Genomic DNA, 20,724 nt, shown 5'->3' with positions numbered 1-20,724 from the left:
TATATATATGTATATAAATATATATATATGTATATAAATATATATATATATATGTATATAAATATATATATATATATATGTATATAAATATATAAAATTAAAGATTCTTGAAGCGTCGTACATTAGAACTCTTCAACCTAATATAAATGACATTGCATTTCAAAAAAGCAGTAACGTTTTGAAATGTCTTGCGTAGTCCGTGTTGGACGGACTTCGTATATGGTGTCTACGAACTTGCTGGTTTTAACACTCGAATTTTTAATCGACTTTTGTTGTTAATCGACTTTTATTTTAACTCATCACTGACTATATATATGTTAGTTTTCATTTTTAATCCTCATTTTCGCAATCCTGTATTTTTAACACCTGATGATGATTCGTGGACGAATCGAAAGCGCTCGTAACAGCAACATGTATGGATCCTTTAATAATAATTTTTGGTTTTGAAACAAAATCAAAGAAAGACATAAATGAAATTTAAAATAAAAAAAGATTATGACAAAATGTCTCCGTTGTATTTAATAATATTTGCTTAATATATATATATATATATATATATATATATATATATATAAATATATATATAATATATATATATATAAATATATATATATAAATATATATATATATATAAATATATATATATAAATATATATATATATATATAAATATATATATATAAATATATATATATATATATATATAAAATATTATATATATATATATATAAATATATATATATAAATTATATATATATAATATATATATATAATATATATATATATAAATATATATATATATATAATATATATATTATATATATATATATATATATATATATATAAAATATATATAAATATATATATATATATATATATATAAATAAATATATATATATATATATATATATATATAATTGAACAGGATTATTACGTTCGTTTATTCTTGTTTAGATTTACCCCCCCCCAACACACACACACACACACACACACACACACACCCACACACACACACCTCTAAACACCCGGCCAACCCCGAGTTCCCCCGTTAAGCCATTTTTTCGTTCTTTGTTTTCATCATGTTCGCTGTTTTGTTTTTCCATTTTTTTTAAGTTTTAACATCGTTCGATTATTCTTTATTTTGCATCACATTCGGTTTTTTTTTGTTGTTTTTTTCTTGTTTTTTTTCATCACGTTCTTTTTTTGTTATTTTATTTATTAATTTTTTTCCATTTTTTAAGAAGTTATAACATTTTCCTGTGTTTTTTTAATATAATATTTACACAGAATTGTTTTGATTTAATCCCCAAACATACGGGCAACGCCATGTACCCCCGCTAGTCTATTATATAAAGGGCAAAATGGGTGCAAGCGTTTGGGTTCCTCATGTCAGTTAGATTCCGCGAGAAGTTTTCGCATACTTCCCAGATCGTAATATCTTGGATTCGCAAACGGACATCGTCTCTATCTTTTTTTGATTGAGTTAAACAAAATTATCACCATGCCGTGGTCTCAACTGTTTTGTTTGTCTTTGTCGTCTAAAGTGAAAATATTAAAACGCAAACGCCTGGCCTTGGGAGCCAGGTAGTATCTGTTCTGTAATTGGTCCTTGGTCAATGTAGGTCTTCATACTGAGACAATTACTATTTATTTGGATACTGCCAGAGTGACCCCTTTTTGGTGGGAGCTGGTTTTCCCCCACATTCAAAACGACCTTGTGTCTAAGTTGCTTTCGTGGGAGGTTTAAAAACAGCGGCTTTTTTTTTTTTTTTTTTTTTTTTCTTTCAAATTTTCCTGTGGTTACTAGCACTTGTTCTATGAATATAACCATGAATCCCAAATTTTTTGTGTATTGTGCGCCAAAATAAAGAATTTGCAAATATTAGTTTTGCTAAAAAAATATAATCTATATATCTATAAAAGTGAAAGTGTCTGTCTGTGTCTGTACATTTCCCTACGGAATAAATCTGTTAATCTTTAGTTTACAGGCTCGAAATTTCATATACAGAGTACTGAGATTTAGGAAAATCTTTGTGATCGGTTTTTGGCCAGAAATTTTGCGATTAAGGGGTCAAAGTACAACGATTTGACCTTTGAGAACTCTACCAAACTCCTCCGACAATTTTCAATCTACACACTTGAAATTTTAGATATAGGTTCCTTGGACATGGATCTAAGTTAATAACTTGATTTGAGCCCAAAACAATAAATTCTAAGGGGCCATAATAGGGGTCAGAGTTAGAAAAAAATTGGCCGCTTTTTATTTTTATTTATTTATTTTTTTTGCTGAACATACACCTCCAAATACCCGGGCAACGCCGGGAACCCATGCTAGTTTTACGATATTTTAGTTATTACTTCATCTGTACCTAAATTTAAACGCATGAACAAAGCTTCTAACCTAGAACTGCCCGCCTATGGAACTCTGTTCTGCTGGTCCATTTTATAGCTGGAAATTTATGGAAATATGGCCATCTTCAAGTCCAATGTAAACAAGTTCTTGTTGAGCCCCCCTCCCCCTAAATAATATATTTCTACCCATTTCCACCACTAACTATTATTACGTTGTTGTCTCAGTGACTACGGTAAACCCTTAACCTCGAGTGGCTTCCTGGCCTTGATAAGTTTTGACTCCCATGTAAAAAAAAAAAAAATCGTAACAAATCTCTGAACAAAGTTTTAATATTGAACATTGATCAAGGGAATTAATAATAGCGAAATATTTCTAGAGTTATCTCCCCTGTCGAATATAATATATTCAAAATGGTGCCTCCTGCTATGTAAGACTTTTATTGAAAAAAATCTCCCTTGTTCATTAAAACTACGAAGCAAGACATATTAATGATACGTAAATACCAAAAATGAAATTAAATTAAAACGAACAAGTATATAACTGCATCAACTAAACATCAACGGTCGTGTTGACGTGGGCAGCTGTTTTGTTCCCTCATCTTGATGTAGCGTGCAGAATTAATATTTATAATTACGATGCATTCAGTCTATAGACCTTTACAACTGAACTTCTTTTAATATTTCTCTGTCAAAATGATTGAACATTGCACGACTTTAGGCGGAGAGGAGGTTTATCATGTGTGATCTTTTCTTTATATCGACAAGTACAAGGTAAATGTTTTTCGATAAAAATCGACAGTTCCCTCGCTCGCTTCATTAGTGACGATTCATTTTTAAGTTAGCATTTTTTTTTTTTTTTTGGCACACGTATGGGAGCGGTACCCCGTTCTATATTTTATTTATTTCCCCCCCCCCCCAGCGGATTATTATCGAACACTAGCTTATGAAAAAAAATTAAGTCAATATTTAAATATTTGTAGGAGTGCCGAGTTGCCGAGTGCTCAATTTCTAATCCAACGTTCTAGTAAACAGATAACCCAATTTAGAATCCACTCGACGTTTTTATTTGTTGGAGGTGGTTCCGATATTTTCATTTTGTAATGTCTTGATTAAACTGTACAAGTGCTCTGCTCAGTTTCTAGTAAATCCATCATCCAATTTAGTATTATTCGACGTTTTTAGTCCAAATTTTGCGAATTTAACCTTTTTTAAAATAGTTTAACCGCCCCTTTTCTTTTTTAAATTTCGCTTCCGAAAAAAGATTAAAGAAAAGGGGCGGTTAAACTGTTTTAAAAAAGGTTAAATTCGCAAAATTTGGACTAAAAACGTCGAATAGTACTAAATTGGATGATGGATTTACTAGAAACTGAGCAGTGAGCACCTCCAACAAATATTTAAATATTGAAATTTTTGGTACTTGTACAGTTTAATCAAGACATTACAAAATGAAAATATCGGAAAAAAAGGTTATATTGTACGTATCCGTTTTGAACTGAAGATCTCCGAAAAAAAAATTTCATTTAATTTGATCGAGTAGTTTTTATTTTATTTTATTTTTTTTTTTTTTTACAGTGGATAAAAGACGTTCTTTTGAGAGCGCGTTGAATTGTGGAATTTGTTAAACACGCCATGGAGAGATAACTCCAGTTAAAGCGCCGACACTCCCTCCCCATCTTTAATACTAGCTTTTCTTCCTAAAAATCGAACCTTTTGCTCGGTATCATCACAAATTGTTGGTTAACCTGTACAGATAGGGTCCCGAGTTCGGGAAAAAGCCGTCTGACGTATGCGGTGTCGGGGCAGAAAATTAAAATTACCCTAACCCTAAAATTCCTTCAGCATGGATTTGACAAGCATGAGCAAATTTTTGGAGTTGTTACAATGAGGCGAAAATTTTCTTACGAGAAAATAACATCTTATGAAAAGAAGAACCTATGTGGTGCGTCATTTGTCAAAGAAAAATGACAGAAGTAAAAAAGAACAAAAATTATTCTTGGAGGTGCCCTTCACATAAAGAAAGGCACATTTCGATAAAACAAGGGAGTTTTTTTAGGAGGAGTTCAGCTGCCACTGACGACATTTATCCAAGTCTTATATTTTGGGCATATAAGACCCCTGCAACACAATGTGCCAATATGTGCACAATAACAGACAAAACGGCCATTACGTGGTATGGCTACATTCGGGACATTTGTTCCAAGAAATTATTAGCAACCCCAACAAAATTAGGGGGCTCCGGAATAATTGTGGAGATAGATGAAAGTGTCGTAACGAAAAGAAAATACAACCCGAGGGCGCATCAGTCACGACAGAAGTTTTTTGTTTTTTAATTCTAATTATTTGAACTGTTGAATTAAGAAATTCAGTATACCAAAAATTCTAATTATTTGTGGAATTTATAAGGGGGTAAAAAAATACGGTGCAAGTCTAAATGGGCCACTAGTAATCTTTTTTACTATAAAAATCTGAAAAAAAATCTTTATAATGTACGTACTTGTCACTGCATGAAAATGTCATATTCCAAAAATTGGGAATGTAAGATCGGCAAGGGGGCAGACAATCGACTTTCCACACTAGAATAAAAACTTGGAAAATTAAGACATTTATAAGTTTTTGAGGATGTTGAAAACGAAAATAACGTTTAAAATTCCAGCAAACGTTTAAAAAAGATTACTAGTTGACCATTTATGGACTTGCATCAAAAATACTAATTATTTGAACTGTTTTTTTGTTGTTTTTTTTTTTTGTTGTTGTTTTTTTTTGGGGGGGGGTTGTTTTATTTTTTTTTGTTTTTTTTTTTTGTTTTTTGGGTTTTTTGTTGTTTAACTCGGCACTTTATTGAAGGTAATTTTACGCCTCGACACCGCTTACGTCAGACGATTTTCCCCTCCCCGAACTCACGTATACTAAATACTAAAAAAAAAAAGAAAAGAAAACGCATGAATTTACTTTTTTATGAAAATAAAGCATCGTAGATGTTCAATTAAAATTTTGTTTTTTATTTAGATTGGCGATGAAGAAAAACTTTTATTGTGTACCAGCAGCACGGAATGAAGATAGTATATTCCAAAAATCAAGTAGTCTTTTGTGTTTTTAATTGCCATTTTTTTTTTTTTATCAGTAAGTGGAGAGACTGAAGCCATTTCTTCAAATTTTGTTAACTTAAATAACATAACCGTTCTAAAATGTTTTTATTTGAAAATTTAATTTTTTTTTTTTTTTTTTAAATTTAAAAAAACACACGTTATGTTAATAAATTATTGTTTGGTTTTAAATCTTACGTTTCGGTTATCCAAAAAAAAAAAAAACAAATTGAAATAAGTTTTTCTATTGTAGACCAGTTTATTCATCTTGGCATCTTAAAAAAAAAAAAAAATACTTGGTACTCCTTGGGCGTCGAGTTCCATGACGACCAACAGAAAAATTTAATGGGTAAATGTTTACTTTAACTACAACAGAACACCGACCAATAAAATTTTTTTTTTTTTATATAGGTTTTCGGGGTCGCTGACAACGAATCTGATATTCAAACCCGTCGCAAATTTACCGTTTGCATGGTATTAACCTCTGAACCCCCGCACTATTTTGTGCCAGCACTCACTCACCGCCATCGTTTATGCTATTCTTACATGATGCGTTCGCGTATAGACGCGCGTAAAGGTGACTTGTCACATCGCGGAATAATTTTTTAGCAGACATTTGAAATAACAAGAAAGTTTTCAAAAACAAAATGATGTTCATTTTTCTGTGTTACGTAGTTTTTGATGCTTTTTTAATTGATCTAAAAAAAAATTCAGTTTTCACGAGCGGTCTGTCTACATTTTTATTTTTCGTTTTTGTATTTTTTTTTTTTTTTTTTTTTTTTGGAGCGGGGGTTCAATTTAACAGGTGCTTCTGCAGCTTAATTTACCGTTTTTTCGTAAAGAAAAACGGTGAATTAAACTGCAGAAGCACCTGTTAAATATTGTAACGCGCCAACATACACCGAGCAGAAGAACTGTGAAGTGAGCTGCTCGCCGGGCAAAACGACGAACAGCTCCTTAAAAATAATTTTTCATAAACATTAATAAAAAACAAATATTCAGAAAAATTAATGAAAATAGTCAGACTTGGCTTGTTAAAAGAAGTGTAATTTTATTTACCCTTTTGTGTATCACACTCATGTGGTTTCTTTTGTGTCTGTAGAAAAGAAAGAAATCCTTACTGACTGGGTAAATGTTCTCTTTTTTTTCTTTGGGATAGCCGTTCGAGTGAAAAGTGGCGTGGAAAGGTAAGAAGAATGTTTTTTTGGTTTCATTATGAGAACTGGCATAGCACGTGTCGCACACATGTGACCGACACAGCAGTAGCGCGTGTTAACCCCTCAAGCGTCAGAGGAAGAGAGGGCACTCGAATTTGATGGTGGACCTAGGAGAATGAAGGGGAGGTATTCCATCCATCTGTTAGGGTCGGAGTATGCTTTCAAGGACGCTTTCAATTGCCTGTGAAAGCGCTCAATCATGCCGTTTGCCGCCGGATGGTATGAAGTAGTGCGTATGTGTTTACATCCGAGTAGGTGAAACAGTTCCGAAAAGAGGTAAGAGTCGAATTGTCTACCTCTGTCGGTTGTAATGGTGTTAGGCACCCCGTAACGAGCTATCCAGTGTGTGATAAGGGCTTTGGCCACAGTTTTGGCAGAAGTATCTTTTTCAGGCCATCTCGAAAACCTGTCAATGCAAGTCAACAGATGTGTACAGTCTCTGAAGGGTGGGAGTGGGCCCACTAACTCTATATGGACGTGCTGAAAGTGGGCTTCAGGTGTTGAGAAGGTCGAAAGTGGGCTTTTAATGTGCTTATGAATTTTAGACTTTTGGCAAGGATGGGATAGCTTCCGTACATTTATATCTGATCTACCTCTGCATTCCATGTTTAAAAAGGATGTGTCCTCTATAGTATTAGACCTAACTGAATGGTTAATTGTAGGTATTGACCATTTCATACCCTCTAAAAAGTTTCAGCAAAAACCTAACAGCCAGCCATGGTTCTCTCCAGAATGTGCTGCTGCCATTGCACACAGAAATCACTTTTTCCACTGCTTCAAACGTAATAGATGTATGGAAACTAAAGCCGTTTTCAGGACTGCCAGCAACCATTGTAAGAAAGTAATAAGGAACGCAAGAGAGTTGTATGCTCAATCTGTTAAGTCCAAAGTAGCTGAACAGCGGCTTGGTTCCCACCAGTTTTGGCAAATAGCAAACAGAATCCTGAATAGAAGCGTGTGCTCCATCCCAACTATTATCAATGGACCTGAGGTAATCTCGTCAGCATCAGACAAAGCCAAACTCTTTGTCAAGAACTTTGCAGCTAATTCTACCCTTTGCGACCAAGACCGCCAATCCCCAATATTTCCTCCTGTATCAGAAAACACGCTATGTGATATACGTATATCTGTACGTGATGTTGCGAAGCTAATCAAAAACCTTGATTCGAGTAAAGCAACTGGCCCTGATGGTATTCCAATTATAGTACTCAAAAAACTTCAACCTGAATTAGCGCCCATACTTACAAAACTGTTTAAACGTTGTCTTAAGGAGAATAGTTTCCCATCTCCCTGGAAAATCTCATCAGTATGCCCTGTATTTAAGAATTCAGGTGATCGCTCATCCCCCTCTCAGTACAGGCCAATAAGTCTCCTGTGCGTCATGAGTAAGTTGCTAGAATCTGTGTTAAATACAGAAGTAATCAAACATCTCAACAAAAATAACCTTCTTAGTGACACTCAATATGGTTTCCATTCTGCTAGATCTACAGCAGATGTCCTTACAGTTATATCGCATAGGATTAGCAAATCTCTCGACAGTGGCAATCTTTCTAGGGCAATTGCTCTTGACATATCTAAAGCCTTTGATAGGGTATGGCATAAAGGTTTACTTCATAAGATCACTAGCTATGGTATAGCTGGAAAAGTCTTCTCAATTATTAAATCATTTCTTTCTGATAGGTTCATAAGCGTAGTAGTTGAGGGGCAAAAATCAGAAGCTCACAGTATTAATGCCGGTGTCCCTCAGGGATCCATCCTGGGCCCAACTCTTTTCCTGATCTACATTAATGATCTTCCAAATCATATCCTTACATCATTTGTAGACATTTATGCTGACGACACTACCATTTATGGTAGCACATCTAAGACAGTAAACGACCAAGTTCTCTCCAATTCTCTCTCCTCTGATCTTGAGCACGTAGTACAATGGGGAAAGGAGTGGCTGGTTACTTTTAATGCATCTAAAACCAAGCTTCTCTCTTTACATCATCAACATTCTAATTCACATTTGTCATCAATTGAAATGAATGGCTCTCGTCTTCAGGAGGCCTCAAGTTTTGACAAGCTTCTGGGCTTGACCATTACTCCTGATCTTAAATGGAACACGTATATCAAATCTGTTGCCAAGGCCGCTGGAAAAATGGTGGGATCTTTCTATCGATCCAGTAGATATCTCACTGCTGATGCTATTCTCTACCTATATAAGAGCCAGGTACGTCCAAGGATGGAATACTGTTGCCACATCTGGGCAGGAGCTGCTAGAAAGGACTTGTCCTGCCTTGATAGAGTTCAAAATAGACTTCGTAGCCTCGTAGGAGATGTCCTTTTCTCCTCCTTGCAACCTCTATCTCATAAAAGAGATGTTGCGAGTTTGTCTCTGATGTATCGTTATTTTCATGGAAAGTGTTCAACTGAGCTTCAGTCTATGGTCCCCCCTCGCCAAACTTTCACAAGAAACACTCGTCTAGCTGTAAACACTATCAATAATTTCCCCCACTCTTTATCTGTGCCTAAACCTAAACGTAGATTCCATGAACAAAGCTTCTTTCTTAGAACTGCACGCCTGTGGAATTGTCTTCCGTTTTCCTGCTTTCCGGCTGACTACAATATGGTTGTGTTCAAGTCTAAAGTAAATAAGTTCTTGATGAGCCGTTCCATATAAGTTATTAAATTTACCAAATTTTCATTACTAATGATTACTATATTGACCAATTTCCACTGTACACTCTTTAACCCTTATCCTTGAGTGGCCTCTGGGCCTTGATAATGCGGTGATGCCTTTGTAAAAAAAAAAAAAAAAAAAAAAACTCCTGGTCCATTCGCATATATCTCGATTGATGGCTGTCCATATAAAACGAGACGCCACCAACTCCTATGTAGAGCGGATGCCAGGATGCGATAGGCTGTGCAGCTGAGAGAAAACAGCTCGCCTATGTTTGGGAGGAACATAAGGGTGCTCATGTCCGGTTGAGATATCACACCAAATCACTTCGCTAGAAAAGGGTATGGGAACCTGTTTGAACGATAGGCTTTCAGAATGTAGCAAGTTATTCAACTCCTCATCATTTCTTTGGTCGACGGCGATCTGTTTAAGATCGATACTATCAGTAGGCTGAATGGCATCACTGTGCATGTGCGATAATGTGTCGGCGACAACGTTCTCAGTGCCTTTGATGTATTTGATGTCTGAAGTGAACTGAGAAATGTAGTCTAAAAGACGAGCTTCTCTGGGTGAATGCTTGCTGGGTTTGGCGAGCAAGGCGTGCGATAGTGGTTTATGGTCCGTAAAAAGAGTGAAGTCGGATCCCTCTAGCATGTAGCGAAAATGCTTGACCGCACAATAAGCGGCTAAAAGTTCTCTGCCAAAGGTACTATATTTGGTCTCAGCATTCTGAAGTCGCCTGGAGAAAAAGGATAGTGGTTGCCACGTGTTGTCTACAAACTGCTGTAATACCCCTCCAATGCCCACATCAGATGCGTCTACTGACAGGGATAGGGGAGCGTGTGGGTGGGGAACAACATAGTGGCAGCCATTAACGCTTCTTTTACTTTGTTGAAGGAGTGTAATTCCATTCCGTTCAAAGTGATTGTCTCATTTCTTTTCTTTTTGTTCCTGATTACATCTGTTAAGGGCTGTGCGATTTCGGCACAGTGAGGAACGAAACGCCTGTAAAAATTTATCAACCCGAGGAGTTTACGAAGGGAAGTGGGAGGCGGGTAATCAACAATGGATTGGACTTTTTCCGGGAGAGGGCGGATACCCTCTGAATCAATTAAATGTCCCAGGAAGGAAAGCGAAGAGACTCCAAACTCACACTTGCTGGGGTTGATGATAACACCGTATTCCGACAATCTGTGGAACAGTTGCTGTAGATGCTGCACGTGTTCGCTTTCGGATGAACTCGCTATGAGTAGATCATCAATGTATGCGTAAACGAATGGTAATCCACGTAAGACTGCGTCTATAAATCGCTGGAAGGACTGGCCAGCATTTCTCAGTCCAAAGGGCATTCGTAGAAATTCGAAGAGTCCGAATGGGGATATCTTTAGGGTCCACAGGAATCTGATTGTACGCACGGACGAGATCGATTTTGGAGAATATCGATTTACCATGGAGAGAGTTTGAAAAATCCTGGAGGTGAGGAATGGGGTAATTATCTGGAGTCGTGCAACTGTTCAGTGCTCGATAATCTCCGCAAGGGCGCCAGTCGCCTGCTGACTTTTTGGGCACCATGTGGAGTGGCGATGACCAATTACTGTCGGAGGGTCGAATAATACCCAAATCCAACATGTGCTGAAATTCTTGCTTGGCGACTTTCAGGCGGTCAGGTTTGAGTCTGCGCGGACGTGCGCTCACAGGGAGGTCCTCTGGTCTGGATGTGGTGGGTAACATCGTGTGTAACCCTGTCGTTGCTAAAAACAGGACGAGTTACATTAGGGAAACCTTTTAAGAGGTCAGTGTATGGGTCCGTAGCATCCTTCAATATGACCGGGCTTATCGTCATCTTTCTATTAATCTTCCCTTGCACGGTAAGTCCAGTGCTATTGTCGATTAATTTGCCGCATTTGACGTCCATAAGTATGCCAAAATGATGCAAGAAATCCGCTCCTAAAATTGGAATGGGCACCTCAGCGATAGTAAAAATCCATTGGAAGGTGCGTCGGAATCCCAGGTCTAATGTTAACGGCTTTTCTCCGAAAGTCGGAATAGATGAGTGATTTACGGCTTGTAGACAGAAAGTCGACGGGGTACGTTTCTCTTTCGACAGTTCCTTGGGGATTATGCTGACTTCTGCACCGGTATCAACGAGGAATCGTGTACCAGTGTTCTTATCTGTGACGTAAAGGGTGCGACTAATGTGGTTTCTGCCAGGGGTATCGGTCGCCCCTACCACCTGGCCTGGCCGTTTCCCGCTTGCTTATCGTTCTTCATGAAAGAGCAAGGCCTGCAGCATCGGAAAGCCTTTTTGCCGTAACGTGCATGGAATCGACACAGCCTGTCACCATTTCGACTGTTACTTTGTGGTCGAGAACGGTCCTGTCCGCTCGGACGCGGGTATCTGCTTGGTCTGAGCTCCATATCACGAATCTGGTCACTCAGGTTTTGGATTAGTTGGGCTTGTCTCTCCAGTTCTTCGCGGATATATGTAGAGGTGCCTGAGGTTTTGGGAAAGGAATCCTCTGGTGCCTGTGCGTGCACCGGGGCTACTGAAACCGTTACTTCCATGATTTTGTCTGCCAACTCTGCCAATTCCTCGACCAAGGTGGTGTCTTTGGAAGACGCTAGTATCATCTGAATACTGGACGGCAGCCTACTAACGAATAATTGTTTGAGGATGTTCGGTTGTAGAATGCTTTCGCCCATTAATTGTTTCATCTGTCTCAGTAATTGGGATGGTTTTTGGTCGCCGAGTTCCTTCTCGATCACCAGTTGCCGGAGACGCTTTTGTTGGGAGTCGGTTGTTCTTCTGATTAACTCCGACTTAAAAGTGTCATAAGAAATAGATCCTGGGGGTGCCATTATCAAGTCGCGGACTTCAGCCATCACTTCGTGCGTGAGTGCGGCCACCACGTGGTTCAGCTTAGTTAATTCGCTGTGAATTTGCTGAGTGAAAAACTGAGCTTCCACGTGGGCGAACCACAACGTCGGGTCGTGTGTCCAGAAAGGCGGAATTTTAAGAACGGCCTGTATTGCCGTTGTCGCCGATATGGTATCACTATCCATGGTTGGTTTGCCGCCCTGGCCTGGGTTGAAAGTCTTTAAACTGCCGAATTGGGAATGTCCAGCTCCTCGCGTGTTCTACCAAAGTCTGACGAAAAGGGATCACCAGTGAAGTGAGCTGCTCTCCGGGCAAAACGACGAACAGCTTCTTAAAAATAATTTTTCATAAACATTAATAAAAAACAAATATTCAGAAAAATTAATGAAAATAAATAGTCAGACTTGGCTTGTTAAAAGAAGTGTAATTTTATTTACCCTTTTGTGTATCACACTCATGTGGTTTCTTTTGTGTCTGTAGAAAAGAAAGAAATCCTTACTGACTGGGTAAATGTTCTCTTTTTTGGCGTAAAGTCGAAAAGAAAAGATAAACTAAATATTTTTCTTTGGGATAGCCTTTTGAGTGAAAAGTGTCGTGGAAAGGTAAGAAGAATGTGACCGACACAGCAGTAGCGCATGTTAACCCCTCAAGGGTCAGCAAGCGAAAGAGGAAGAGAGGGCACTCGAATTTGGCGCCACGTTTTTTTTGTCCTCTTTTTTAGAGCTCTCCGGAAACGGTGACAATTCAAAAGTCTGTCAAATTTTAGTTCCGGGGTAGACGCTACAACTGTTTAATTTTTCACAAAAATTGTTTACATTGGTGGGTAGGGCGGTGGAGGGGCACGGTGTCCATGCGCGAACGCATCATGTAAGACGATGGCGATGAGTTGGCACAAAATAGTGCGGGGGGGGGGGGTCAGGGGGTTAATACCATGCAAACGGTAATGATGAGTTTGAATATCAGATTCGTTGTCAGCGATCCCGCAAACCTATAAGAAACAAAATTTTATTGGTCAATGTTCTGTTGTAGTTAAAGTAAACATTTACCATTTATTGAGATTGTCGGACTGACTTCCTCATCTTGGTTGTTATAGTCACAACGTTTCGGCCGTTTTGCCCTCCGGCCTTCATCAGGTGTTTTGTATCGAACTGGGGAACCATTTGTTAGGAGTCTTGAACCCAACCCTTTATTATTATTACAGGGGTACCGTGTGCGGATTCTGGGACATAGTTGCTGATTCTCTGTTTTGTCCTAGTGACATATGGCCGAGTGGTCCTAGACATATCAAAGTTTACAGTTACCCAAAGGTGCTGAGTTCATTCCTGAACAAAGGCAGTGAAAAGTAAGATTCAAAACAGAGAATCAGCAACTATGTCCCAGAGCCTAGCTGGGGCCCGAACACGGTACCCCCGTAATAATAATAAAGGGTTGGGTTCAAGACTCCTAACAAACGGTTCCCCAGTTCGATACAAAACACCTGCCGAAGGCCGGAGGGCAAAACGCCCGAAACGTTGTGACTATAACAACCAAGATGAGGAAGTCAGTCCGACAATCTCAATAAATGAAAACACCTCTCAAAAATACAGACTATTATTAAACATTTACCCATTAAATTTTTCTGTTGCTCATCATGGAACTCAACGCTCAAGAAGTACCAAATACTTATTTCTCCATTAGAACAAAACTAATTTCTTAACTAAATAACTAAAACAAATTTTGAGTTCAGAGTTAAATTTCTTTGTTCATGGCTGATTTTACAATATGTTAATATTAAATTTTAAAAAAAAATTACTTTTAGTTTATAATTCCATACAAAAAATTGGAATTGAAAATAAGTTTCTGATGAAGTTAATTTAAGGATTTTGTTAAAATTTAAATAATTCTTAGTTTTAGGAATTTAAAAATATTTCCTAGAATAAAGAGGAATTTAATAGAAATAATTAAAATATTAAGAAGTATGGCGTAGTTTGCTTGAAGCATTGTTAGAGAATAAAAAGTATTTTTGGAAGGCTAGAACAATGCAGGAATGTACAGTTTGAAGATAATTAAATAAATGAATAATAAATAATTAACAGACAATTCAATTTTTATTATTTTTTTTTTTTTTAATATATATTTTTTAAATATATATTTATTCATTTATCTACCTGAATTTTGACTGTGGGTGGTATTTATTCAGTGGAGAAATGAATCCTCTCTCTAGGATGTTTATTGCAATAAACATCCTAGAGAGAGGATTCATTTCTCCACTGACGATGAGTTATTACTCGAAAGGACCTTTGGAATAAATACCACCCACAGTCAAAATTCAGGTAGATAAATGAATAAATATACATTTAAAAAATATATATTTAAAAAAATATATAAAATATATATATATTAAATAAAAAAAATATTGAATTATCTGTTAATTATTTATTATTCATATATTTATTTATCTATCTTCACACTACGACTGTACGACTAACCTTCTAAAAATACTTTTTAATTAAAATATTACTTTTTTTTCGAACTACAAATTACGATATTGAAAATTAATAAATTGTTATCAACAAAGAAATTTTGTCACTTAGAGCCGTCCATAGGAACGGGAAATTGTTTTAGGTGTTGTCTGCTTAAATGTGATGTTTTCTGGATGTAGACACTTCTATATCTTTTTCATATTTCAAGCCGGACACAAGTTTTTTACTGTTATATTTCACTTTAACTATTGATTGAATCAAAACTTTAACAAGGTATAATTTTTTTCTGATTTGTTTCCTCTATATTTTTTAAGTTTAATTTGGTTGTTTTTCTTGTATTTACGAAAAATTTGCTGCCATTGTTATTTTAATTATTTTTTAAGGTTTTGTCATTTTGTGATGTTCAAATCAAATTTGGCCGGTTTTTTAGAGTGTAAAATGTTTATATGCAATTTAAATCTAGATCAACCATCTCAACAAAAATAACCTTCTTAGTGACACTCAATATGGTTTCCGTTCTGCTAGATCTACAGCAGATGTGCTTACAGTTATATCGCATAGGATTAGCAAATCTCTCGACGGTGGCAATCTTTCTAGGGCAATTGCTCTTGACATATCTAAAGCCTTTGATAGGGTATGGCATAAAGGTTTACTTCATAAGATCGCTAGCTATGGTATAGCTGGAAATGTCTTCTCAATTATTAAATCATTTCTTTCTGATAGGTTCATAAGAGTAGTAGTTGATGGGCAAAAATCAGAAGCTCACAGTATTAATGCCGGCGTCCCTCAGGGGTCCATCCTGGGCCCAACTCTTTTCCTGATCTACATTAATGATCTTCCAAATCACATCCTTACATCATTTGTAGACATTTATGCTGACGACACTACCATTTATGGTAGCACATCTAAGACAGTAAACGACCAAGTTCTCTCCAATTCTCTCTCCTCTGATCTTGAGCACGTAGTACAATGGGCAAAGGAGTGGTTGGTTACTTTTAATGCATCTAAAACCAAGCTTCTCTCTTTACATCAACATTCTGATCCACATCTGGCATCAATTGAAATGAATGGCTCTCGTCTTCAGGAGGCCTCAAGTTTTGACAAGCTTCTGGTTACTCCTGATCTTAAATGGAACACATACATCAAATCTGTTGCCAAGGCCGCTGGAAAAATGGTGGGATCTTTCTATCGATCCAGTAGATATCTCACTGCTGATGCTATTCTCTATCTATATAAGAGCCAGGTACGTCCAAGGATGGAATACTGTTGTCACATCTGGGCAGGAGCTGCTAGAAAGGACTTGTCCTGCCTTGATAGAGTTCAAAATAGACTTTGTAGCCCCGTAGATGTCCTTTTCTCTTCCTTGCAACCACTATCCCACAGAAGAGATGTTGCGAGTTTGTCTCTGATGTATTGTTATTTTCATGGAAAGTGTTCGACTGAGCTTCAATCTATGGTCCCCCCTCGCCAAACTTTCACAAGAAACACTCGTCTAGCTGTAAACACTATCAATAATTCCCCCCACTCTTTATCTGTGCCTAAACCTAAACGTAGATTCCATGAACAAAGCTTCTTTCTTAGAACTGCACGCCTGTGGAATTGTCTTTTGGTGTCCTGCTTTCCGGCTGACTACAATATGGTTGTCTTCAAGTCTAACGTAAATAAGTTTTTGATGAGCCGTTCCATACAAGTTATCAAATTTACCAAATTTTCATTACTAATGATTACTATATTGTCCAATTTCTACTGTACACTCTGTAACCCTTATCTTTGAGTGGCCTCTTGGCCTTGATAATGTGGTGATGCCTATGTAAAAAAAAAAAAAAAGATCCTTCTTCTTCATTATTGAGTAAAAAATTGTGAATTTCATTTTACTCGTTTTTACTAGTATTTTCTCTTATGAGTGTCGAAAATTAGTCGTGCCTAATATATATTTTCCTTGTACATTGTCAGATGTCACCATTAAAAATGAGTGATAAAAATTTAAATAATTAGACTCAGTCTTTCGAAGCTTATAACTACTTGAAAAATGTAATTTAAACCCTAATTTTTTTTCAATAAAAGGAGCAAAGACCAAATTTTAAAATAATAAAAGGTTTAATAGAAAAATGTAATATTTTTTTTTAATTGGTTTTCTTTAAAAAAGATTTCAAGAAAATCAACGAATTTTAACTTACTTAAAATATATATAAATTCCATATATATATATATATATAAATTTTAACTTAAAATATATATAAATTCCAAAAATCACTTACCTATAAAAAAAATATTCAATGGGTGCTTCCATTCTTCATTGTTAAGAATTTATCCATATTTATATTTTATATTCCATGTACTTTTTTAAATAAAAGAATTTTTTAAGCAAGGATTAATAAATACCGTGATTTTAAATTGTCATATGAGAGGTTCACAAGCGGAGTTGTCTTTCTTTCTCCCAGTTGAGAAATACGGAGGCCGAAAACCGCCACACTTAATTATTTCGAAAACATGAAAACAACACATTAGACCAAATATATTTCCTGGTAGTAACTATATAAAGAAACAAACATTTGAAGAGCTGATATGTGTCTTATCTCCTCTTTGAATTTCTGACCTGTGTTTGCTGTCAACAATCAAATTAGTCAATTATGGGTCATCGTATTTGAAAAATGATCACATTTCACTCATCAAAGTTTACTTTAAAAAAAAAAAAAAAAACAACCCACCGACAAATTTTCCATTTTTTTTTTTTGTATTCTCTTAAAGAATTACATGAGTTTTTTATTTAAAATATTTTAGTTCTTTATGCAATGAATTTAAAAAAAAAAAAAAAAAAAAAACATTGAATGAAATCGAAGAAATTGATGTAGGTGTCCAATTTTTACAGAACAATATTTTCAAAATGACGTTTCACTTTAAAAAAAAAATCAATGTGTTTTTTTTTTTTTTTTAAAAAGGTTTTATACTTTTGACTTTACAGGTAAATTTGCACGTAACTATTTTGTTTTAAATTAGATTATTTTATTTATTGATCTTTATCATCAATTTGTGACATGAACCTTAGGTGAGAAAATTGATTATTTTCTTTTTAATAGACATTTCAAAATGGGGGGGAGGGGATTAAAAAGAAAAAAAAAATTTTGTCTAGAATATTATATTCGGTTTATTGGAAAGAGCATAAAATTTCACATTAAACCTGAAAATATCTTAAAAATTGAACCAGTAGAAAAATTTTGATAGATTTTTGAAATTGAAAAAATTGAAAAAAATTTAACTCGTAAAATTCAATTCATTTCATTACGTAGAAACAATGGCTGCATGAGTGCGCGCATGCACTTTGTAAAGACTTTTTTTTTAAATAAAAAATATTTCTATTTTTTTAAAAACATTAATAGTTTATTTTCCATAAAGAAATTAAAACAACCCACTTTAAAAAAGAAATTACGAGTTTTGTATATTTTATTCAGTTTTGTGTTAAGGGTGTCAAAAATTCCCTAAAAATTCTGACACACCTAATGAACGGGTGCTTATTCAGATTGGCACTTATGGCGATAATGTTGTATAGTGGGGTTTCATATTAAAGAGATATGACGGGGGATTCATATTGAGACAATACATAAAACGGATATAACAATAGTGATGATGAGAGAGAAGATATTTATATTGTTCTGGGATGCTTGGGACTTCATATAGATACTGACTGTAGATGTATACAAGTTCTTAACACAGAGGAGGGGAGATACATAATCTGGTAAGCGTTACACAATGTTCATTACAAGATGAGTAACACATTACCTTTTGAGTGTTGAAACAGAAATGACAACAGACAAAACGTGATGATTCTTTATTCATTGGACCGGTCGAATGCTGATGACGTCAGGAATTCAAATTTGGGATCTTCCTTTCGCTTCCAAAGGACTGACTACAACTCTTCACTCAACTGTTCTCGATTCTACTCTACTCTTCTGCTGACTCCCCCGATCTGACTAACTCTAGCTCCTATATTGAGAATCCTCCTTCGTCTATGACGTCAGAATTGTGTTTCCCAAACGTGACCAATTCACATGGCTATGCATGTTTTTCCAAACACACTTTTAACAACAAAAGAATTCTCAACATATAATTCTAACCTATTATTTTAACAATATATTTTTAATTTGTATTATTCATTCTTTAGCTGACATTTTTAATATTCGGTTTTCTAAAAAAACAATCAATTCTTTTTCCGATATAAACAATATCTAACTATTCTTTTTACGATATAAACAATATCTAACTATTCTTTTTACGATATAAACAATATCTAACTATTCTAATAGAATTTAACAATTCTTTTTACAATATAAACAATATCTAACTATTCTAATAGAATTTAACAATCAATTCTTTTTCCGATATAAACAATATCTAACTATTCTAATAGAATTTAACAATCAATTCTTTTTACAATATAAACAATATCTAACTATTTCTAATAGAATTTAACAATCAATTCTTTTTCTGATATAAACAATATCTAACTATTCTAATAGAATTTAACAATCAATTCTTTTTACAATATAAACAATATCTAACAATTTTCTAATAGAATTTAACAATAGACTAAATTCTAACATTTCAATTCTTAACCTTGCTTACAAGGTTTGAGTCTCGGCCTATCCTAATCTCATTTTCACCTATCTGATACTCTTTTATTTACATGGAAAGGGGACAGCCTTTCCATGTAACAAACAAAAATGAAGAAAACTTATCGTCATGGAATGAAGATGGTTTTTTTCCAAAATCACAAAAATGTATCAAGTAATTTTTTTTTTTTTTTTTTTTTTTTCAAAAACAAATTTGCCCAATAAGTGAAGGCTGAAACCATTTTAATATTGTTCAAATTTTGTTTTTAATTTATATAAGATGATCCTTCTAAAATGTTTTCTATTATTATTATTATTATTCAAAAATATTATTTTCTGAAAAATAATAACTACATGTTATGTTAATAAATTGTTTGGTTTTAATTCTTACATTTTGGTTGTCTTTCTAACATTATCCAAAAACAAAAAAAAAATTGAAATTTTGTTGTCCGCTAATGATTCCTTAATGACTGCTAGCCCTTCCCACTCTATATCGACACGGATTAAAGTTTGATTTTCTTGAAGAAAAAAAAAACTTGATCAGATTAAAAATAGTGGAGATCGGTCTTCTGCATCTCAATACAGACCAATTAGTCTTCTGTGTGTCATGAGTAAGTTTCTTGAATCCATGTTAAATAGAGAAATTGTCAACCTACTCAGCGACAAGCAATACGGTTTCTGTCCAACAAGATCTGCAGCTGATGTACTGACTGTAATTTCACATAGGATCAGTGAATCTTTATACAGAGGCTACCTCCCAATAGCAATAGCTCTTGACATATCAAAGACATTTGATAAGGTTTGTCATGAAGATCGACTTCACAAGATGGAATATCTGGAAATGTCTTCTCTACTATCAAATCTTTTCTCTCCTGTAGATTTATACAAGTAGTTGTTGATAGGCAAATGTCTGAAGCTCGAAGTATGAATGCTGGACCCAAAAGAATTTTTATTTTTGTTCCTATCCAGAGTGCCCCTTATTAGCGAGCTGAATTTTCCTCTACAAGATTATATGTTGAAATATTCAAATAACTATTACTTTTAATACAGAAATTACATTTAAAGTTTTGGTTTTCTGTTTTTCTATGTTCATTTTTCCCCATGTTTTGCATCAAAATGTGTAGCGTATTTTCATCAGTTACATGATTAGTAATCCTATACTCTGCTATCATCATTTTCATATCAGTGCAGAATACATGAATACGAAAATGAAGTTCACATAACTACTAAAATACAATCATACTCTAATGTGAATATTGGTTAAAAACTAAGAAAATATAGTAAACATGTACAATATTAAATCAGGATGATGGGATGACAACAAGTCTCCTTAGATTTCCAATGTTCTCCATAGTGGTGGGACGATTAATTGGAATCATTAATCGTAAGAATTGTGTATTTTGGCCAGAATCGCAATCGCACCGTTAAAAAATGTTAAAAAAAAAATTACGATTCTTTCATTAC

The 20,724-nt window shown here is 35.1% G+C and overlaps 1 protein-coding gene across 1 annotated transcript in view; it reads left to right on the top strand.

The window, feature by feature from the left end:
* Window positions 1-2,749: 2,749 nt before the first annotated feature.
* LOC145259164 (uncharacterized) overlaps window positions 2,750-20,724 on the top strand; it is a 57,207-nt gene continuing 39,232 nt past the window's right edge. The window contains exon 1 of the mRNA XM_080116893.1: window positions 2,750-3,122. Coding sequence (XP_079973019.1) covers window positions 3,088-3,122 — 35 coding nt within the window. The 5' untranslated portion in view covers window positions 2,750-3,087. The remainder of the gene's footprint in view (window positions 3,123-20,724) is intronic.

Source organism: Euprymna scolopes, chromosome 34 (genome assembly GCF_053919585.1).
Source record: "Euprymna scolopes isolate OS-2025 chromosome 34, ASM5391958v1, whole genome shotgun sequence".
NCBI lineage: Eukaryota > Metazoa > Mollusca > Cephalopoda > Sepiida > Sepiolidae > Euprymna > Euprymna scolopes.
This window is presented reverse-complemented; position numbering and strand designations above follow the sequence as displayed.